We start from the raw sequence: 24,139 nt of genomic DNA, 5'->3' as shown, positions 1-24,139 counted from the left end.
CACCGTGCCACTGTGCTGCCTGATTCCAATATACTTATCATAAAATGAGTGTAACACTCAACTTCAAACAGTAACAATATAAATTACAGACAAACTCTTTAAACTGAGTGGAGGATTCAGTGAATCACTGTACAACATGGTGGTCATATCAGGATTTGTATTTTAAAGCTGTAGCTCCGTGTTTCTGTACAAGTGTGTAAAAGCACTCGTTCCATAACACAGTACTAACATGTTAAGAGAAAGCTTGCATTGCACTGGAGCATTTTCTGTAGTGTCTCTGTGCTGTACTGACGAAACACAGGTTCAGTCCATCTGGGTAAATGTAATTACAGGGTGGGATTAAATACTAGTAATGAAAACATAACTTTAATGTAACTGTAAAAATAAATTAAAAAGAATCATTTAAATGTCATTATTTTTCAATCAACTTAATTTTTAAATACAAAAAGAAATATCCAGAAACTCAACATCTTTTCTTTTTTTCTTTTTTTTAACTTTTTTTGTTAAAACTGTCAAACAAAAACTGTCCTGTTGGTACAAAATAAATATGAATAATTCTGAATTCAGAACTGGACAAAAAGGTTTATGGAAACAGACGTGATTTTATTTCACATGACTGGTTCATGTGATGAAGTAAATTTATATCTCAGTTTCACAGGTGAGAGCGGAAAATACGTCACAGAAAATATATAATTATATATAATTTAACAATTATATATAATTTATAATTTATTTTTAAATTATTTTTTTATAATTTAAAAATAAATATCTGTTGTAAAATATCAAAACAATATTATTGTATCTTAATCATATGGAAATTATAGGCTGATTATTATCCCAGTAAAACTAACACATCTGGGTTTTAAATGCCTTTACGGACGAGCTGCTGTTTCTCTGGATGTACACGGTGACTGTATGTTTGAGTCATTTTTTTTGTCATGTCATGTTGAAGTTCAGCTTTACAAAAATACAGTACAAACGCAATAAAACTGCACAAAGCAGTTTTCAAACATACTCCAGGATATCTGATTAAATAAATAAATTAGCGTTACTTGAGCAGAGGTCTCAGTGGTTGCATCACAGCGTGCGGTCAGCTGCTGAGCGTCTCAGTACTGACGCGCTGCTGCTGCAGGTGGGCCAGGCGCGCTGATCTCTACCTCCAGAGGTCATTCTCACATTTGCCACTTGTTGCCTAAAGAAAGCGGGCGCTCCAGCATTTATGACTGAGTATGTTCGTGTTGCACCTGAAAGAAGACTCGTGATTGGGCTGTTTCGGCAACATGGTTGATAACTCAAGTGTAACTACTAAGTCTGTGTTGGTAAGCGTCCGGACTTTCTGTTCATTTTGTCTTTACACCCAGTTCCGTCCATGTTTTCAGCGCTCACAGAACTTTTCACCTGCGGCTAACATGTGTCGCGTGCTATGCTCTTTATGACAATCTGATATCTGACCACGTGGCTTACTGAAGGAAGCATTTGATGTGATAATATTTACGACCAACCGCTTTTTTCCTTGCAGCAAAGCTGTTTCTCCTCTGGCAGCAGCCTTCCACGCCAAACACCCCACAGCCCGTATCCCGGCGCACAGTCTCACCAGCTCGGCAGCGGCGGCATGAAACTCGAGGCTGTCATGGAAAACCTGCAGCGCCAACAGGCAGCGCGCCTCGCCCTGGAGGAGAAGCTCCGGCAGGCGGAGAAAGAGAAAGAGCTCCGCTGTATGGTAGAGTCCCAGATCCACCAACAAGCTCTGGCTTTCCGCCACTATCAGCTGGCGATGCCAGGCGCCCTCTCCGCCGGAGCTGAAAGCTCACCCCCAGGAGTGACCCCTCCTCACATGGAAGTCCGTATATGCGCCGAAGACGGGAACTCCAACCCCGGTATCTACGTTAAAGACCGGGACGGGGAGGGAGATGACACGGAAGTACAGGATCTCATGGACGAAGACGAGGACGGGGACGATGTTGGGTTAAACCAGTCCTCTCTGCAGGAAGCGTGCGTGTCTCAGCATCTCAGAGTCCCAGCTGTCTTCGCTACCCACGGTCACGCAGACTCTCCATCGTCGCACGCCGCGTCGCAGCAACACGAGTGGACCTATGAGGAGCAGTTCAAACAGGTAAGCCAGCACTGACCCAGTGAACGCATCGCCCTCCTGTCGGAGCTCGCTCTGGCCTCTCTGGAGCTTTCAGTTGTTTGTAAGTGTGACATGTTTTCATTTATTGAAACGAACACACGTTTGATTTATTTTGTATGGAAATAGAAGACTTTAATGCGCGCGCGCGTGTGTGTGCGTGTGTGTGTGTGGTTGTTTGGGCTCGGAACATGTTCTACTCTGTAGTGTAGTACTGCTGTATTGCACGACAGAGCTTTAAACTTCACAGTTTATGCTGTGAAAGCACACGTACCTGCTTTCAGGTGCGTGTGCTTTCACAGAGCACACGCACCTGCTGAGGTGTTTTACACAGTTTGTTCTGAACCACAGTTGGAAGTAACCCACAGTTTTGGATGGTTACAGGATTTATTACATTTACATTTAGTGACTTTGAAAATAATAACATTATATAATATGAATAATATCCAACCATTTAGCTTGTCAGAAAAAGGCTGCATCAGCACACGTCTAAACAACAGTAAGTGATAGGTTAGATGGGTTTTTAACCACAGTTATTCTAAGTCCTCATATTTTATTAAATGAGTTGATTCTGCAGAATTTATGAAAATAATTTTTTAATAAGTAACTAACAAATCAGTTCTTGTTAGATATAAGACATCAGATTGTGCAGAATATTAAAGAGTGTGTATGCAGTTACAGGTGAGTCGTTGTATTTCCCAGTTGCTTCAGACACATCTATACTCTCCCAATCATGGATTGATCGATTGTGGATGTTCCAGGTCATCTTTTGCTTACAATGGATCATCCACAGTTTTCCCTAAATGTGACGTGTACATTACTGACTGCGTTATGCTTCACATTAAAGGACGTATACACTGAAACCAAGAGCGTCTGTATGAAGACAGTTGTGTGTGGAGGACGGTGACCTGACACTCATTATTCAGTTTTTGTTTTCTATGATTTGTTTCTGATCAGCTTTATTTGAATATTTTATTTGTTATAAAGTAATTCATTGTTTTCTGTAAATTCATGCATGTGTGGCCACAGCCTGCGTGATCCATGTGTGTGTTGTTTCATTATTGTGGAGGTTATTCGTTTGTAATCTTTCAGTTATGGGACAATAAACCGATGGTTGTGTGTGCTGAGCAGACAGAGTGGAGCCAGCATATTCAGTGTGCTCAAAGCTGCAAAACAGAACCACAGGCGTTAAATTAATCTTTGAAAATAGGAACAAGATGTGGGATGAATATAACGGAGGAAAGGTCAACGTGATCTGAACCAAAAATCCTTCTAATCACTTATATTTGTACTGTTTTACTTTAAATAGTGTTTGGACTTGTTGGATGATATCATACAATAACCATGACCCAAATGTTTAGCACAAACAATGCTGCCGGGCAGCTGTTCAAGCTTATTTTAACTCTTAATTACACAACAGCAGACAACATGAAGGAGAATCTATAGAGATGAGTCAGAAAAATAAAAGAAATTCCTGAGACACAAGAAGTTGCTGAACAGTGCCGAAACAAAAAGATTTGAGGCAGAAAGAGAGAGATGTCGCACAAAGTTTAGGCAGAAACTCAGACGTGCCAGAAGCTGCACTTTGGAGTATTCCTGTCTGGCTCCCACACAAAAGTTCTGGGATTTCCCCGTCTGGAAGCTGAGTCGAGTCACTGCCACACTGTTACAAAACAGAAAGAAAATCACATGACACGCTGGGCTTTCTCTTCTAAATGCTCACACAGTATTTAACAGTGTGTTGCCTTAGAATCAGTATCAGTTGAAAAAAATGTGAGATATGATTTTTTTGCCTGGTGGTCCTGTCATAATCCTAAAACTTGTGTTGTTTGCAACAACTACAATTTTATATGTGCTGATATAAACACAAGCTTCTAAAGTAGTACTGTGTTACTGCACTGAAGTCAGTCATGAATTCACCGTCACACTTCTGCACGCTGACACAAACAGAACAAAACATTTCTTCCTTTGGCTACAACCAGGTGATGTTAGGTCATGTGCTCAGAGGTGGAACATGATGGAGTACAGCTTTGGAGGAGTGTACGTTTATCGTGCAAAAGCATCAGCACGGACACACAAATCGAGTCAAGAAGTGAGAATGCTGTTAAAGCCGGGTGGGTGCCGATCGCAGCCGAGCAGGTAACAGCAGCAGCGGTGAGCAGTCAGACTCTCGTTTCTATCTTTGCTGAGAGGAAGAGCTCATCATCAGTAAAGTGTTGCTGTGTGCAGCTGTAGCCTAATGTCAACCAGTGATTATGTCACAGTGCATTTTCACATCATTTTACAGAGTGGAGTCAAAGTACTCTAACAACCATCTCTGTCAAGTATATAACTCACTGCATTAATTCTGACATATTATGTTTCGAGACATTTGACTTTATGAGACAGTGGACGGGAAAGTGTGCAGTGCGACAGTGGGAGAAGGCATACAGTGAAGAGTGGGCTTAGCCATGAGTTACTCTGGCTCAAAAGGCTGCATTATTTCAATAAAAATAACAAGTAAAGAGTAATCATTACTTTTTGTATTACACATGGAAAAAATCAATAGATTACTGTTTTTGTATGTGTAATACAAAAATTGTTTATTTTTTAAAATATTTGAATTATTTGGTTTCAAATAGACTCCTCACAGCATTACACACATTATAGAGATGTTAAAAATGCTCCTTTTGTTCTGAAAAAGTAACTTATGATGATGACTGAACCAGCAGAGCATATTTTCCTGTGGTTTCTTTGAATCTAAATCTAGTGCTGAGGGGCGCCTAAAAACCTAAATTAAAATGATTAAAAACCTAAAGACCTAAAGAAGAAACACGTACGCAGTGGACTCGAAAACCAAAACTTCACAGGATGCTGCAGGATGCTCCGTAAGATAAAAACCATATTTCCCAGTTTACTTGGGTCTGGAGTTTTGTGGCACGTGCACCAGCGGAGGACAAAAAGCTTGTGTTGAAGTTTTGTCCATTTTGTTTCTCGGTGCATCTCTGGAATACATTTGTAAAAATCTTTGTGTTTATTTGTGTATTCATCATAATATGTAATGCGTTTGTCGCGGATTTTTAAAAATCATTTGTTTACTGTTCGGGACTTGTTTTAATATCTGATTTAGTAAACTGATCATTGATTTTTTCACAATACGTCAGATAAATGTTTAATCTAATGTATCAGACGCTGAATATTGACGTTCTGGTTTTATTGTCTTTTTCTTCCTCATGTCCACAAATTCGACCACTATGCATTTTGCTATAGACAGACTGCTGTTGGTAAAACAGTAAGAAGTATTCATCTGATCTGGGGAAGCTTTCCTTTGTTTTTGTATCTTAGAATTAAAAACATGTATGAAGTACATTTTCTGAATGTTTCCTCTTCCAGCTGCATTAAAGCTTACATTGTGAAGAGTTGGTGTGACGTTTTGTTACAGATTTATTTGAACACAGCAAAAATTGATTTATTCTTACCTGTTTGACCAAATTTCATTTGTATTATATGAAAAGCAGTGACAAAGTTAGTTTGAACTAAACAAAAAAGAAACTTGTCTGCTGTTGTGAGTATAGATCTCTATGTAACTCAGTTTGTGCTGCACTTTTATCTAAAGTAATAAGGAAGGAAACGATAAAATGCAACACAATTTTTTCTCCTTTCTTTTAAAACTCTCATGCTCAAAATATTTACATGTACAAAAGGCATTAATTTAATTAGGAATAACAAGTGAATAATGACTATGTATTACTTAATGCTTGGAGAAGTCCTCTTCGGGTTGTTGTTTAAAAATAAATAAATAAATGAATAAATAAACAGCTGTAGGGTGGTGGTTGTAGAACGAGCTCCATCTGTAGTTGTATATAATTTCAATCCCCTCTTCCTGGCATTTAAATCAACCATAAAACTGTCCATCTTCTGACCATTTGTTAATGTGAATAAAACCTTTAAGTCACAATTCATAAAAACAGCCAAGATGAAAAAATAAGTATTCCTTCTTTACAATGACGACATGATTTTTGAAAAGAACTTACTAAATATATCCTTTCTGTTTACAATTAGTGTATTTTGTTTCTCACCATATTTTTTCCAGTTTTTTCACTTATTTGAATACAAACAGCCTTATAGTTTTTAACATAATATTTAGCATATTTTTTAGTATACACAATACACATATGTCAGGGTTTTGAGCTTTTTGTAAGTTGGTGAGTTATTTTGGGTTGAAGCAGGGATTTATGTCTATTTTTATAGTCCCTAAGGTCCCTTGAAATGTTCAGTTTTGCTTCCTCTTTTCTCGTTAGTTAGACTCTGTTCAGCTGTGTTTTCCCAGTTTTACTTTATTTTGAGGTGTTCGATCTATATTTAAGTTCATTAGGTTATTTAAGCTCATTTCTACTATACCTAAATTGCCGTTATACTTCAGTGTTTTTTAGATTCCCCTTGTGTTTTCTACCCCTGTGTTCAAGTTTCCCTCACCCTTTATGTGTTTCATGTCTGCATGTCTTATGTTGTCAACTTTGTGTTTTCATGTTCCACGGTGTTTCCTGTTTTACTGTGAAAGTTTCTGTCCGTGTGTTTAGTTTTGCTTCCTCTTGTCTCGTTAGGTCTGATTTGTCCCAGCTGTGTTCCCACCTGTTCCCCATCCTCTCATTATCTTTCTGTGTACTTAAGTCCTCTGTCCTCCTTTGTTCAGTGGCAGGTTGTCTGTTGTTCCTCGTCATGTTTCCATGCCTCCATGTTGCCAGGATTTTCCATGTTCAGGGGTTTTTTGTTTTTTTTTTTAATCACATTCAAGGTCTTGTTCTTTGTCTTTTTTATTTAGCGTGTAGTTTTCCCAGTTTAGTTCTACTTAGGTTCTCTCCATTGTGCAACTCCCTCTTGTTTTTGTACCCTTTTTTCATCAGCCTTATAAAACAACTCGCCTTTTGTTAATATTCAAGTTGTGTTCCATGTTCCATTGTGTCTGCATTTTGGGTCCACTCTTCACAATTCATACAGTCTGCCTCGGCACACTGTGACACCACCAGCTTACCACACAGCCAAACAGTGACAGAACAACATGGCCCTTTAAACTCAAAGCTGTTGGAGTACAGGCAGGAACTGAACAGACTGCTCAAGATCTCCAGCTGCATTCACAGGACCACAGGTATAAGGATGATTTCTCTTGGACTGGCAATTATGGATATTCTTAGCAAGAACTCTTCCGGTTTTCCAGTCTCCATTCTGTCCTGGTCTTCAGTTGCTTTGAAGGAGTCAATACAGGGCCATGAGTTTGCTCTGTCACTCACCTCGACTTCACTGCCATAGTGGACCAGGCCTTCCATGCTGGTCTCCTGGTCAGCCTCCCTGCTCACCAGCTCCTCTATGGCAGTCATTCTCAAACTGTGGTACGCGGGAAGTCTTCAGGATTTTTTTTTTTTTTAAGATTATAGAACTATTTAAAATATACATACATTAAAAATTCTTTACCACAAGGTCACTGAAATTGAGTTTAAATTAGGTTTTGTCTTTTTTGAAAAAAAGGCATATTCCTTTTTATATCAGGCAATAGCCAAATTTACTAGGCAGCCTAACTAGGAGCTAAAAGGGTTGAGAAGTCATGATGGGAAGTGGAGGAATGAAAAATGACGGTTCGAGGGTGATGCAATCCTGGCTTGGAAAACTAAGCTGCAAGGATGTGTTAATTTAAAAAGGCTGGAGTAACCCCGACTCCAGGTTTGACCTAACAGCTGTTTATATTAATGTGAATTAAGAGTCGGATTTTTACCTTTACTTTCACATAAGGTTGTTTTGATTAATAACATGTCCTGTCTGGGAGTAGAATAATGGTCTGAATGCTTTATTGTGTCAAACACATTGGTCTTGCCAAGAGCAGCGTTATCAACTGTCTGTATCCTCCTCTTGTTAATCTTTACGTTTTGTGTATTTATTTTATGTTTCATGTTATTATCAGAGTGGGTATAATGGCAGAGTGGACAAGGTGGTGAAGGCTAGGTTGGCGAGAGACAGGAAAAGAGGAAGGAGCAATAGAAAAAGACGCGTGACAGAAAGAGAAAGGAAGGGGGTGGTGGAGGGACAAAAGTCTAGGAGGAAGCCATCAGACATGCTGGGTCTCCAAATGATGCATCTGTAACAAAACACACTAAAAAAAACAGGAGTGCTGAAACCTGAAGCCACACATCTCTGTGACAGCTTTGCGTCCACTCCAGCAGAGGGATTTGCGAGGCCCCGGATGGAGCGCTCACAGTCAAATTGCGGGAGTGCCAGAGAACCAGAGGGAGCTGGAAGTCGAAGAATCCCCAGGACCTCGAGAGATCTGCCTGACAACCACAGTATCCCTCACCACATGGCAGAGAGGTCCAAACCACTCACACTCCGATGGACGAATCGCAGAGTGACTTGGCGTTCGTATCTTTCCCGAGGATATTTGGCATGCAGAAATGTTCCTCATCAGCATTAAATGGATTAATATTACTGCTGCTTATGTTTAAGGTTGAGCTCATTTTAAATACTTTATTCGATTTAATGTCCAACAATGTCCGTGTTCTATAAATCATGGTTCTTATAAAACACGTTTCTACTCTACATGAAAACTCAAAGTGTGTATAGAACATTCATCCATTCACACCACCACCTTCATCTAGGCCTCAGTGTTCTCTGTCTAACAGCTACAGTCTGATGTATTTGTATGATTGGGAGAGCTACTTCAGGTTCAGGATCTTACTCAAAGATCCTTTGGCATGCAGACTGAAGCAGCAGCCAGGGATCGAACCACCAAGTTTCCCGTGATTACAGTAGATGCTCTACCATTCAGGCTACAGTCACCCAGAGCTGAGAAACACAGGACTACATCTTGACTCTGTAAAAGTATCTTAAAACATATTAGTAGCAAAAACAAAATATCAGATGAATCAGACAAAGACTTGAGCAGCATTTGACATGGTTAACTGTTAATATCAACACCCGGTCAAACTTATTAGACCTTCTCATAGATGCTAATCTGACAGCACTGGTGATGCTTGCACCAGGTAGACTTGCCTGTTTTATTAGATCAGATATGGCTTGTGTCCCGGCTTCATCAGAGCTCTTCTTGCTAATCTATTAAATGAGCAATTAACAACTTCTTCACGCTTCTCTACATCATACATGGTGGCCAAGGTGGTTAGCAAGAGGAAAGGCTGTTATGATGATAAATCACTGAAGCCTGTTTACTTGCTATTGCTAGCTGTTTCCACATGAAGCGCAGATGGTAACTGAGCTCAGAGCAGTGATAGCACAGTGAGCAGCAGCCTGCAGACGATGGCAGTAATGTAAAAAACGTGGATGCAAGCAAGTGGAGAGCTTTATGCTTTCCCAGATAAAAGTTTTAGAACTTAGAACTTTTATTGTCGTTATACAGTTGCTTGCACAATGAAATTAGGTGGCAAGACCACAAAGGTGTGAAAGGAAAAAAAACAATATACAAGAAAAGAAGAAGAACAGTATAAGAACACTATGTACACTATATACACAATGGGTTCTGATGACCCTCTGGAGTCTCTTCTTATCGGTTGTTGTGCAACCAGCATACCACATGGGGATGGCGTGCACCAGCACACTCTTGATTGTGGCTCGATAGAAGGACACTAGTAGGTCAGTCTGCAACCTGTTCCATCTCAGAACCCTCAGGAAATGGGCTCCAGGTGGGTCCACTGGAGACCCAAGACCCAAGAGTTCTGACAACAGTGCTGTTGTCCTTTTTGCTAAAGCATATAGTTAGGGCTGGACCAGGTGACCCTGAATCCTCCCTTAGTTATGCTGCAATAGACGTAGGCTGCCGGGGATTCCCATGATGCATTGAGTTTTTCCCTTCCACTCACCTTTCTCACTCACTATGTGTTAATAGACCTCTCTGCATCGAATCATATCTGTTATTAATCTCTGTCTCTCTTCCACAGCATGTCTTTATCCTGTTTTCCTTCTTCACCCCAACCGGTCGCAGCAGATGGCCGCCCCTCCCTGAGCCTGGTTCTGCCGGAGGTTTCTTCCTGTTAAAAGGGAGTTTTTCCTTCCCACTGTCGCCAAAGTGCTTGCTCATAGGGGGTCATATGATTGTTGGGCTTTTCTCTGTATTTATTATTGTGCGATCTACTGTACAATATAAAGCGCCTTGAGGCGACTTTTGTTGTGATTTGGCGCTATATAAATAAAATTGAATTGAATTGAATTGTTATCAGGGGAGAATTTTGATTGTTCTCCCATTTAAGATACAGTAGCATTTTTAATGGTTATACAAAAAAAACAAACAACAACAAACACCATATGCATTGGCTGAATTTTTAGATAAATGGTTGTATATAATTTTATTGTTTTCAAAATTTGTACATCAGTTTTAAAATGTACAATTTCTATTTACATTTCAAGTTATGAAAATCATTCCCTAAACATGTTTGTGGTTTTTACAGTAAAACAAATATAACTACGACTAGGATTTTATGTTTGTGTGTGATTTTTACTGTACAGGCTATACAGTACATAGAATCAAAATTCATATGTGTTATGTAACTGAAATGTTTAATTATATGGGCTACAAAAGATAATGAAGTTATAGACTATATTTATATGAAACGTGTATATTTACTGCATTTGAATCATTTGAACCATATGTAGCACCTGCAGATGTGTTTTAAAAAAGGCTTTGATTTTGCCACCCCATTTGATTTTCATGCCACCCTTAGAAAATTTCTCTAGCTCCACCCCTGCACTCGACTATTAGAGCAGAATAATGCACCGTGCCACGAAGCAAAAATGGTTTTAGAATGTTTGAGGCGCACAACACGAGGCCTCACTGTAAGACCAGTCGGAGCGGGTATGCTCCATTTTGTGTAACTATTTTTAAATCCCTGTAAAACTGCAACCACATAAGCTAGCGCAATAATTTTTTTGTTTTTTTGCACATGAAACCAGAGGAGTTGTACTTACATCTTATGCCACTTGTTTGTCCTAAGTCACAGTTTCCTTCCACATATAGCTTTGCAAAAATTGCATAAAAAGCACTTGCAGCAAAAAACATAATATTTCAGAAACAGGCTTTGCCGATCTGATCAGTTCATAGCACTTCCTACATTGGAATAGACGTCAGCACAAACTATCGCATGTCCCCCATTACCTGTCCGAAACCGGAAGTTTCCGCAGAAAATGTAGTTTTTTACCTTCAGGGCCTTATAGACCTATACTGGTGTTTTTAAGTCATGTTAAACCTCTGAGATTTCTCTAACTAGAAATATATGTAAAAAAACAAAAACAAAAGCTATTTTCAATTTTTTTGTAGTATATTGCACTTTTTTGCAATTTAGGCAGTTACTATGGACTTAATGCATACATATTATTAAAATTTGGGCTACAACGGTTGTATTGATGTGTAGCAGCTTGAAATGCTCCCAAAAATGGCACTACAGCATGTAAAAATATAAAGATAGGCTCTGGCAGACTTGGTTCTATGATAGGTCTTAAAGGGTTAAAGACACTGCGCAGAAGAAAGAAAGCAGACCTTGGAATCAGTTTAATGTGCACATAGAGGACACATCCTGGTCAAAAACAACTACAAGATTCCTCACAGTGTTACTGGAGGACCAACTGATGTCATCCAGAGTAAACATCTGGTTAGACACCAGCTCTCTAATGTTTTTAGAGTGAAGTACAATAACATCAGTTTTATCTGAATTTAGAAATAATAAGAATAACTTTGTTAATCCCAAAGTGAAGTTAACATGGCCCATCTGCTATTTGTATGAGAATCAGCTAGCCTGATGGCTGTGGGTGGCAGTGATTTTGTGTGTCTCTGTTTTACAACAAAGACAGAGTAGTCTTCCAGTACTGATAGTTTTTTGTTTTCATGAAGATGTAAAGTGAGTTATTCAGGATCTTTCCACCACCTCTCCCAGTGAGTCCAGTCTGGCTCCAGTCACAGAGCTAGTTTGTCCAGTTCCCTGATGCTGCCTCCCCAATGGACTGCAGCACAGAGCAGCACACTGATAACAGAGAGGCCGTCTGCTGCAATGCACCGCAAAAGTCAAGAGATCTTAGTTTCCTTAACAGAAAGAGGCGACTTTGCCCCCGTATAGTTCGTCTGTATTCAGGAACTAGTTTACTTTGTTATCTAAGCATAGTCTAGTTTGTGATTATTTTAGTAATGGAGTATTCTATTATTCCATCAATTAATTGAGTAATTGGATAAGACATACTTTTGCCTCATTAATGAGGCATAATAAATATTCAAAATAGAAAAAAACAGGTGTTTGAAAATGAACTGCTCATCGGATCATGTTTGAATAATATGTACCATCATCTGTCAAAAAACAGCATCTGGTATCTAATGCCATACGAAAAATTAAAACCATTTAAATGCAAAAGTAAATAAATGGTACCAAGTGCAGTAATGTCAAATAAAATAAAACAAAACTGGCTGTTCTCTGTCTCCTTGGACGGCTTTCTTCCATTAGTAGGAAGCAGAAATACGTGTGTGTGTGTGTGTGTGCCTTTAAAAGAGTACATGGTGGCTGTAATGGAGGAAAGCAAGCATATCAGCATTATGGAGTTTGCTCTGTGATTTTATGCAGAACATTTATCTGCTGTAAACAGCGACGATGATGATGTTAATAATTATTGTTAATAATGATTCACTGACCAATCATTTATAAATACTGATAACATTTCATTAATATAATGTTTGATATTTTTTAACTTTAAATCTGAAAAATAATGTTACAAAAGCCTTGAAATAAATATGGTCTAGTACACAAGAGGCCCAATTTAAATATTGTGTCAGGCTGAGTTAACAGTGCCTCATTTAAAAATAGCCTTACTTATGTAGCTTTACTTTCTTACTGTGTAAAACAAAGAGCGGTGGATGGAGCAGCTGCGAGGTTTACTTCTCTTCACGTCAGTTTGTTGATCAGGTGGTTTAAAGAAGGACTCCAGTTAGCCTTTTCCCAGTAAAGCTTTTAATGGTGATTATGGGAATGGTGCTGCTGTTATCGACACTAGAAAAAAAAAAAGAAGCTGTGGTGCAGAAGCACACTTGTGGAGGAGATGATGGAGTTGCATGATTCCCACATTGGAGGAAAATTAGGAGAGGAGGAGAAGCAGCAGCAGTGGGAGTGGGTGTGACCATGGAATCAGATGTATTAAAGAACTGATTGAGCTCATCAGCTCTTTGCACATCAAACAACAGTGGCTGTCTTTTCCTTTTATTGTAGCCAGAAATGGGATTGATTCCTCCCCACTCCACACTTTCAATCCGTTCTGCAGCTCATGTTGTACCTGTTTGAGCCGTTCTGTCACCATCTCTAAAAGCTACATTTCTCTGGTTGAGGATGTTCTTTATGTCACTTGGGGTACAGTCTTAGGTATGACGGTGTCTCTACAGAAGTTGATGTGCAGTAAAAGAACATGTCTGTACTCTTCTTACTGTCCATACAGTCCAATCTGTGCATTTAAAGCAGGGCCTTAGAGCTTTCAGTGGCATCAGGTGTCCGTTTTCGGACTGTAAGTTTATTTGCAGGCTGTCTCTGAAGACAGGGTTTTAACACGTCTGCAGAAAAAACGAGTTGTGGTCTGACCTTCTCAGTGGTGCTATGTCAGTAGCTCTGTAAGCATCTTTGACATTGACGAGTCAGCTATTTTATTTTCTCTGGCAGGGCAGACAACCAATCGTGTGAATCCAGTCAGGTGGGAGAGAGGGAAATGTGATTGCAGTCTCCTGATATTATGAAGAGTGAACTGGATGACATGGGATTTTGGCTGTTTCCTTGGGTGGAATGTACACAGTTATTGTTCTAATATGACTGAATTCTCATAACAACTGCCAATACATCAGTATCAGGACAACACATGTTCTTTTTCTACCTTTACGGAGGGCTTTTTATAGAGCAGCAAACAACGTTTCCAGGTTAAATGAAGATTTCATTTCCTCTCCTGCTTATTTACTATCTGTTTTTATCTGTTTATACCAGGGAGTCAAGTATTTCTTATCTGAGGCTTTCTTTTTTCAAGAACCCACAGTATCTATAGTCACACAGTGAAGATGTAATGCTGTTATTAAGATATTCACCCTCTGTGGAAGCAGAGCTCAGTGCACGGTGTTGGCACATGGCACTGAAGAAGGTAACACTGGAGAAATGACACATTTAAACTTAGTTCCCCACTGCTCTGTAATCCATTATGGTGAATTTTATTAAAAATGATCAGACAAAATGGGGTCTTCAGAGAGTGCAGAGTGGTGGGTGGGTTGTTTTGCATTTTGAGAAAAGCAAATTCAGTCTAAAAGTAGATTAAATGTCGTCGACCACAGGCGCCATTGTTACCAGCCCCGCTTAGGTGTTAGAGGCTTGAGTTAGGATAGGTTGGTTATTAATTATGCTTTCGACTTCACAAATGAGACTTTGGAGAATGTCGTCTTTGAGTGTCATCTAGTACAGTTAAGGTATTCCTTCCTGTGAATGAGCAAATCAAGACCCTGTTAAAGTCTTTGGTGAAGATTTAGATATTTTTCTTCAAATTGCTATATATGGTGTGAATGTTTGTGTGTGTGTCCAGCACTGTTTAGCTCAGTATTCAGGATGGATGGTTGACAGTATGACAGTCTAAGGAGCGAGGAAAGAAAAGCGTCTGGACTTCTTTGAGTTGCTTGAAGACGTTTCACCTCTCATCCGAGAAGCTGCTTCAGTTCAACTGAAGAAGCTTCAATAAATCTCACCAATTCAATTCAATTCAATTCAATTTTATTAATATAGCGCCAAATCACAACAAAAGTCGCCTCAAGGCGCTTTATATTGTACAGTAGATCGCACAATAATAAATACAGAGAAAAACCCAACAATCATATGACCCCCTGTGAGCAAGCACTTTGGCGACAGTGGGAAGGAAAAACTCCCTTTTAGCAGGAAGAAACCTCCGGCAGAACCAGGCTCAGGGAGGGGCGGGGCCATCTGCTGCGACCGGTTGAGGTGAGAGAAGTAAATAAATAGGGCAAAACATTAGAAATAATAGAAACACAGGAAGAATACAGCCTCAGTTAAATATATTTAAACATAACAGAAAAACCTGACATATTGTTTAGTGTAGATCTGGGACTTGTAGAGCTGGAAGTTGTTTATGGCCATAAATAATAACTTGTTCTTGTGCAGGAGTGGCATCTTTTTTATTGACGGTGCATGTTAAACCCATGAGATACACTCACTGTGTTCAGGATGAATCAGAATTTCTTGATGGAGCTGTCCTCACTGTTCAAGAGGCATCACCATCTGTAAACGATTAATGAATGTTGAACAAATGATTTTGTAATTTTGTTCTTTCTTTTTTTCAGTTATACGAACTGGATGATGATGAAAAACGCAAAGAGTTTCTCGATGACCTTTTCAGTTTCATGCAGAAACGGGGTAAGTAGAACATTCTTTGATATGTCAGTTGTGGCTTCCTGGGAGTAAGAGACGTGGCCCTTGATAGGTTTGTAGCTTGAACCTATTCGCTGGAACGTTGAAGACAATGTAATTACACAGCAAAAGCATTGAACACCAAGTAGGCAAAGTTCGTACTCATGCATGAGGGAGACCGGACCGGAGCCAGATGTCGTTCCGCCCACTTGGCCTCCGTCGGACTCTCAGTCAGGTTCCCCATAGCACTCCTTTTATTGTGGTTACATGAATATGCATAGGTTCATTAACATATGACCTCTTATATAGGTATACATGTGAACACAGAATACCTTGTGTGTGTGTGTGTGTGTATGTGTGTATCTGTGTGTGGGGGTCAAACTGTGACCCCAGGAAGACTCCCCAGAGCCGTCCATCTAAACAAAAGGCACTTAGCCTAAAACAGACATAGATACGTTTATCCTACCATAAAACAATAAGACAAGGTACGACCTCTCCCATGCTCCTAAAATGTGGGTGTGAAAGTCAGAGAGCTCTGGAATGCACACAAAGCTTGCAGACTATTAAGGATCAAACCTCCTATCACTACACCTAATTATAAAACTCTAAGAATATATAAGTAGATATTTCTAAGCATAAATGACAATCACAATACAAATCTAACATTTCCCCCCTTTTGGCAATTATGCTAGAAAAGTACCCAGTTATGATCACATCATGTCTGACAGTGTCAATGCAAACATTTTTATACTCAGCATATGTCAACGTACACAGTCTGACAAATATATTAGAAGTTATCCAAGTTCTCATTGATCTCATTCAATGGTAACCTGCATCCTACAAGCAAACAAATGAATTGTTAATGGTCAAAAGAGAAATTAACATTTTCAAAAACACTCCAGCTTGGTTGTGCTCCTCCGCAAGACATGTAAATCACACGTCTCTCTGCAGAGTGGTTTAAGTTCTGCAGGACCTCATAAATGTGTCTTCCAGTTGTTTCCATCACTGTTCATAGGACCAGAGTCCAAATGTATGTAGAATAGACATTCAAACATACCAGTTGAGTTTGTTGTTTGTCAACATGGGTCTCAGCTATTGTGAAAGCTTCAGACCTCCTCAGCACTCGAGTTTTATGGCCTCTGCCAACCCCCATCACCTCACTTCAGGCCTCTGTCCTGTGGGGGATATTTATGACTCCTCCATTGTCCATCCTCTGCAGGAAAAACCCTCTGTGGAAAGGGTGCTGGATCCAGTTATCTTACTGTTGTTATGATCCCAGCAGTCTTCAGAGTGCCATCGTATGCACAGTATAGTGACACAGCATTAGGTGATGTTCATAGGAAACTGCTGTCATCACCACCATAGCTTCTGGTTCCTGTGCTTTTCACAGGATCATGATGTCATCCTTGAACTCCCCCTGCTCTGTCGATGGAGCTTGGCACGCTCCCCTCACTTTCAGGTGCCCGTCTGTTGTCTACAATCTCCTCTGTTGGCCTCTGGAAAGCCCCCTTGGCACAGCTCTCATTCCAACGCAGCTTCGTGGTCCTTGCTGTGGCTGTGGAATCTGATCTCATGATGGGCCCCAAACAGCTCGACCTTTGACCTCAACCACTGCCCGGACTGTCAGCTATGCCTGGAATGGTTCTCGCTTCTCACTGGGCCTCAGAAGATTTCTCAGGAGATTCCTTTCAGCGATACTCTGACTGCTGCACCTGTATTTCCTTGCTAGGAGGAAAAAACTTCTATCTGGAAAGCATGTAAACCATCATCAAACCACATTCTTTAGTTCAGTGAGCTTCATTTATGGACCATCAAAGCCTCATCTGAACACAGATGCACCACTTGCATAGGTTTAATACCCGTAAATGAACTGTTAATCACACAAATCACTGCAACAATCATAAAACATAGTTTAGAAAACATAGAAAACATAGTTTCATGTAATTCTGGACCCCTCCTCTTGACGCATGGACACTCCCATGAGTCAACTCATCAAAACCAGATTCCTGTCTGAAAGAAAAAGGTTAGCTAGATCATGTCCGAGGCAATATCAGGGCGTCTCCCCCTCTGGAGTAGCTCCGTAACCCTGCAATAAAAGATGTTAGTGTGTTTTGCATATTAAGTTTGCTTAAAACCTGGCTCTGTCTGGAGCCTACATACACACCATCATGGCCTGGAAAACAAGATCTGGAAGTGAAATCAAACTCCACACTTATAAACAATTGTATTATAAGAGTAATAAAGCATTCAGCATCAACAGGACAAGTATCATGTGCAGGTTTTCTCAAATCAGTAAACCACAATTATTGGCATAATTTGCCTCAGACATGGATCCAGAAATCCTGTAGTAGAAAAACATCAACCAGCTATCCTTGTATAAATCACATGATCAACTCACATGAAGACTTTAATGCTGTAGAAATGTTAGCGCTGCGCAGGTGTATACACACTTTCTCACAGTTACCTCTGTGAGCAACACAAGGTAGTGAATAACACCCCTGATAGATGCACAGACACAGAAAGTGGCATTTAAAAGGTTAAATCATCACGCAACCTCAAATGTTGCTGTCATCTTTCCGCTCCTGTAAAAAGAAACACACTTAGATTCATCTGCACCTTTGTCAGGTGGGGGTTAACTTCGCAGAGTGATGTCAGTCAGTCTGTCAGCTTCTGTCCGCTTTTACCAGTCAGTCAATTTTATTTTCTCTCACTCATTCATTCATTCATTCATTCATTCTTTCTTTGCTGACAGTGGGAATTACCGTCGCATTTTCATTTCCACTTCTCAGCAAAATGACGTCATTTCAAAAAGAAAAGAATTTAGACTGGATTTTCTCGTTGAATCCTTTTGGACAGGAACTTATTTTCTAATTGTCCCAGATAAGTGACTTTCTCCTGAGCCCATTTTAATGTGGAGAAACTCACTTGCAACAGTTTTCTCGACGACATGTCGTATAGCGCTTCTGTTCTAATTGTGCAGATCTGCTCAAACAGAGATTATCAAACAAAACTTTCAGTGCACTATGAAAGTATCAAAATAAAAAGGCCTCGTTAAGTCATGACACATGCTCCTCATCTCAGGAGGGTAAATCATACCATTAGCATGGTTCATCATACCATCATACCAATTGGCAGGCTCAACTTCACAACAAAAGAAAAATCATCAGCTAGATTAATTCAAAACCAACCATCAGCCACACAACACACAACATAAGCCTCATGTCTTATTAGCTATGAATTTTAATCCCCAGGACTGTACTTTTTACTCATTTAGGCCACAAATTTTATTTAGTTTTCCTTTTTCCCCGTCATCATAAAACATGTGACATGTTGTCATGCATTTCACAAAAGACGTTTGTTCTTATGTATTCAGAGTTGTGTATCTGGGTGCAGGATTCACTCGCACATCACAACAGGAAACTCAGTGTTTTAGAGTCTCCACTCTTACAAACTCCAACACATCCCATTCACTCGTACTAGAATTCAGCCACCTTTCATTAATCTAAGAACGATCAACTAATTTGCATATCAGCTATTAACCCACTAAGATGACAGGACAACAGAAATGCATGTTCAAAATATTATCACAAAAATGGAATTTCCCTCATACAGTAAATTACTTGTGCTGCATCAATCAGGCAGAAAGCATCTCCCAATTTACTATATTAACAACTAAATTTATTGTCTGATCACTGGTTGGTCAAACCAGAATCTTTTTTTCCACAAAAATTAAACTGTTGTCCTGTAACCCAGAGAGTCAACTGTCAGCATTGGATAAATTCAGCATTTGATAACAAGTGTCTGTTAAATTTACACTATTTTAACACTGATGAGAGATAACAAGCTGATCTTCATTGCATGTGTGTTTGTGTTATTAGGCAGGTTTAATCAATGTGTCTGGAGCTGCATCTCCAGCAGGGCATGTTCTTACAGCTGCCTTTCCTACACACTTCTCTGCTATTATTTGATCATTTTTAACTAATGTGCTATGAGTCCACTGGTCTTTGCATCATTTCTCATTACACAAAGTGACTTGGACAAGATGATAAACAGACTCACATGCTCAAGATGGTGTCTAATCTTCATGAGCTCTCTTGTGTTTGTGTTAGTAGGGTTAATGCATGTTCTGCTTGTGTGTGTGATTTTGTATATGTTTCTTTTTGCAGTGTTTCAGATTCCTTCCCAATTTTCCACTTAAGCAGTCAGTTTTCTTTTCCCCAGGTTTGCTAACCCAAATTTTGATTTCCCACATTAAACAGCAGAATTCCTCTGTGTCCTTACTTACTCTCACTCTGTTGTCCTCTCCCACTTCAACAGTCCAACAGCCGGCAGTTCTCCTTCAGCTTTGTCCTGTGTTCCACTGTCTCTTCTTGCCATTTTACTCCGAAAGTGGCAAATGTCAACCTCCAACAGTCTCCTCAAACGTCCTTTTCACAAGCACAGTGACTTTGCAGCTTGTTGGAAACACAGTGTCATTCATCCAATCAGTCAGGATGGTGGTTTACTCTTCTTCTCCACTGCTGTTTGTCCACACTGCTGCTGCTTGCTGGGTCTCTTTGCTCAGGACTTTGCTGCTGTCTCTTTATCTGCCATGTTATTGCTCTTTGGAACTGCATTCCTTGTCTTCAGGGAGGAGTGAGAGCTCACTTGTGAGGATGAGAGACACATGGAGCTGTAAATAAGTTAGCCAAAAACTTGGCCCGAATGTTTCCAATGATGTTAAACTATAACTTTTGTCCGACCGCTGCATGTGGAAAATGGATTCATCTGAAAGTGACAAAACTAAGACATTTTCATTATTATCATCACTGCTTAACCAACACATATCTGTCTCTGTTTTTTGAACTTTCCTTTCTTAAAAGTAGAAAATGAGATTGTAGTTGTTCTTGGCTGATAAACACAAAACTTTTTTCCTATGATTTTTCATCTACAATGTAGATTTTGTCTCTGTTTTACTTTTTTTTCTTTACACTAGCTGGTGACCTGCACAATCACTGCTCTCACAATTTGTGACAATTACATTTACACAGCGCACACACACACTGTGACGTCAGGCACATTCACACTCACTTTTTCATCTGCATAAATAAATCATATGGCTGATGATATGTGCCATGGTGATCCATAAGTATGATCACAAGTTTATTTAATTATTTTTCAACCCAACAAAACAAATAAACAAAAACATGATGTTGATGCTATGAACACTCTACACACATGAGTCAAGAGACAGGAAAACTGCTGCGCATCTGAAAGAACTCACGGAAACGCTGCACACTCCAGTTATCATAATTATCATAGTTCTGTTTCTCTCTCTTTGATGAGTTCTCAGCCAGCTCCTGATCTGATAATGTGTAGCTTGCTCATCAGCTCAGAAGAGACAGCAACACAACCTCACACAGCGGTTGCATGCTTTGCCCACAGTGGCAAAGACTTACATTTTCATATTTAACTCAGCTTCTCCATCATGTAGTTTTCAGCTGTTTCACACAGGGTTCAGCATAATAGTTGTTTTCACAGGTGTGCTCTATATCTCAACAATGGCTCATAATAAGACGACAGTCTTTCAAACAGGTCAAGTGCCTCTATGCATGTAATTAGGTAAAATATTTATCTATTTTACTTCATCTCATATGTCATTGTACTGTATTTGAGCAACCCTAAGCTTAATGCAGATTACTGTTAACAACTGGTTAAAGTAATGGTCTGGAGCACAGGCCATTGTTGATCAGGGAAATCATCTAAACATTTTGTGTCAGCAAGGGGTGGGGGAAAGCCATTCACCAGAGCATATCTTAACTGCTGCTGATGTGGGCTGGCCTTCTCCATAAGCTCTTTGAGGCTGCTGTTTTCCTGAAAACTTCTAACATTTGAATCTAAACATTTTACAGCAACCAATTTACCCTCAAAAATCACAGTTTTGTATGAGAATATAAATATCTCGCGATGTGTCGTCTCCCTGTGAGGCAGTCTTGCTTGCTCGGGAACCCATAATAACCACAACAGCTGACGTCACAGACCGCGTGTTCTGCTCCGCACCCATTCACACGAGCACACTCAACACAACAACACAAAATAGGCCTACAATTTTCCCCAGCCTGCGTGAACCCGCACGGCTGTTGTGCTCCTGGACTCGCGTGTACCCGCCCAGTCACTGAGCTGCACCTGCCTGCGTGAAACCGCACGGCATAGGCCCGCGTGAAACCGCGCGGCCGTACAATTAAGGAGCCGTCGCTCTCTTTTTTTTATAAGCCTGCGACTAACCGCACGGCTCAGGTCCGCGTGAAACCCGCGCGACCGTGCTCGCGTGAACCCGCGCAGCTATAGCGCTCTCCTTTGTACAGTACTTACTTGGTGTCGCTCTTGCATTAATCTCGAATCCCGTCAATCATCATTCAGCGAGGAGAAAAAACAGACAGCTAATCCACCGGCCAGAAGACGAATTCTCACGTCTCGGGACTTTAGTACAGGAACTTCTATACGTCCTGGCTGACGTCTTTCGGTGTGTCTCTTTTTCCCCTCGGTGAATGTCGATTCTAGGGATCCGGCTCGAAGGACCAATTAATGATAGGTTTGTAGCTTGAACCTATTCGCTGGAACGTTGAAGACAATGTAATTACACAGCAAAAGCATTGAACACCAAGTAGGCAAAGTTCGTACTCATGCATGAGGGAGACCGGACCGGAGCCAGATGTCGTTCCGCCCACTTGGCCTCCGTCGGACTCTCAGTCAGGTTCCCCATAGCACTCCTTTTATTGTGGTTACATGAATATGCATAGGTTCATTAACATATGACCTCTTATATAGGTATACATGTGAACACAGAATACCTTGTGTGTGTGTGTGTGTGTGTATGTGTGTATCTGTGTGTGGGGGTCAAACTGTGACCCCAGGAAGACTCCCCAGAGCCGTCCATCTAAACAAAAGGCACTTAGCCTAAAACAGACATAGATACGTTTATCCTACCATAAAACAATAAGACAAGGTACGACCTCTCCCATGCTCCTAAAATGTGGGTGTGAAAGTCAGAGAGCTCTGGAATGCACACAAAGCTTGCAGACTATTAAGGATCAAACCTCCTATCACTACACCTAATTATAAAACTCTAAGAATATATAAGTAGATATTTCTAAGCATAAATGACAATCACAATACAAATCTAACAGCCCTCACAGTCACATTAACACTTGGGGGTCTATAAACAGCTTTATTGTGCTAATGTTATAGTTCCACTTACTCATAGCAGAAGTCATTCTGTGTATTGCAGATTGGGACTGTGTTTTCCAGATAAATGACTTTTAAAGCCAAACAGGAAATGAAATCCCTCAGAAAGATCGTGTTTGGTTTGTCATATTAAACCAGACAAGGCCTATTAAACTATTTGTCTGCACAAGTTTCCTAATGTCACCAGTAGTGTTAGTAGCTAAGATGGCAAAGCTGTTCTCACAGAACACAGCTCATGGGGATAGGTGCGGGCATGTCTCCTCTTCAGCCCGGCAGCCAAGCACTCTCTCTCGTAACCCTGTCCCATGCAGGGTAGACTGGTCCCCTGATTTCCTTCCTTTCAAAGGGGTCGTCTGCTGTTTGTGTGGCCCCTTAAACAGAGCCAGTTTGCCTTGAGAGTCCCTACCAGGGAGCAAAAGCCCCAAACGACATGGAGAGAAGTCCATCATCTAACAGAGAATAAAAAGCTTAATCAGTTACAATGACTGTCAGTTTTAGAAACACAGGGTTAGCGCACCTTGTGTTTATTATTGTAAACACAATGCACGTGTAGGTATTTATGTGCTCTTCTGGATGTCCTTACCTAACAATGCGAGAATGGAAAAATAGATATTTTGTTGAGTTCATACATATTCCATAATAATAGCACATAATGGTCTATTTTTATGTGTTGTGATTTAAATCAGCTTCATTATTTCCCAGTTTGACCACAGTAGATTCTGCTGTTTGGTTTCGTGTAATCATTATGGTAAATAAATGACTACAGAACAAAAAGTATAAAATTATAATTATAATCTTCCTCAAGTAAAAGTCCTCTTTGATCAGAGTCTGGTTGTATGCTGAGACAGCTGCAGAGCAGCCTTAGATGGAGTAATGATGTAGTTGGCTGGTCACTTGGGCTTAGTGATAGTATGGATTGTTGTGGAGCGTTCAATTAGAATTGATTTTCGACTTAGTGTAGGGAGATATTGTCAGTGCAGAGCAGATCAGCAGCAGCTTGTTTGCACTGCTTGTTTGTGACAACTTTGATCACAGTGGACTGCTTCAAATGTCCCAGTCAGTATTTCTTGAAAACAACATTGTCATTCTGTACTGACAAATAAATGTCACTCAGACAGCCTCGTTAACCATATTAATGGAAAGTGTCAAACATAGCTGCATGCTTCTTTAGTATTCTCACCCATATTAATACTTGTTCCAGAGGTTACTTTGGAAACTATCATAGCATGTTTTAGTTGTTTTTGATTTGGGACCAGTTCCAATGACTCGAGTGCGCTATTTTCATAATTTAAATACTTCTCTTGGTGGTGTAAAAAGTGTTTACCCCCCTCCTGATTTCCTATTTTTAGTATATTTTTCATACGTAAATGTTTCTGATAATCAAACAAATTTAAAC

The 24,139-nt window shown here is 40.1% G+C and overlaps 1 protein-coding gene across 1 annotated transcript in view; it reads left to right on the top strand.

The window, feature by feature from the left end:
• The first annotated feature begins 852 nt into the window (after positions 1 to 852).
• Positions 853 to 24,139, top strand: part of arid3c (AT rich interactive domain 3C (BRIGHT-like)) — a 66,065-nt gene continuing 42,778 nt past the window's right edge. The window contains 3 exon segments of the mRNA XM_019366227.2: positions 853 to 1,319; positions 1,520 to 2,113; positions 15,453 to 15,525. Coding sequence (XP_019221772.1) covers positions 1,281 to 1,319; positions 1,520 to 2,113; positions 15,453 to 15,525 — 706 coding nt within the window. The 5' untranslated portion in view covers positions 853 to 1,280.

This window comes from Oreochromis niloticus, linkage group LG12 (genome assembly GCF_001858045.2).
Source record: "Oreochromis niloticus isolate F11D_XX linkage group LG12, O_niloticus_UMD_NMBU, whole genome shotgun sequence".
NCBI classification, from domain to species: Eukaryota; Metazoa; Chordata; class Actinopteri; order Cichliformes; family Cichlidae; genus Oreochromis; species Oreochromis niloticus.
Note: the sequence above shows the minus strand (reverse complement) of the source record. Positions and strands in the feature narration are given on the sequence as shown.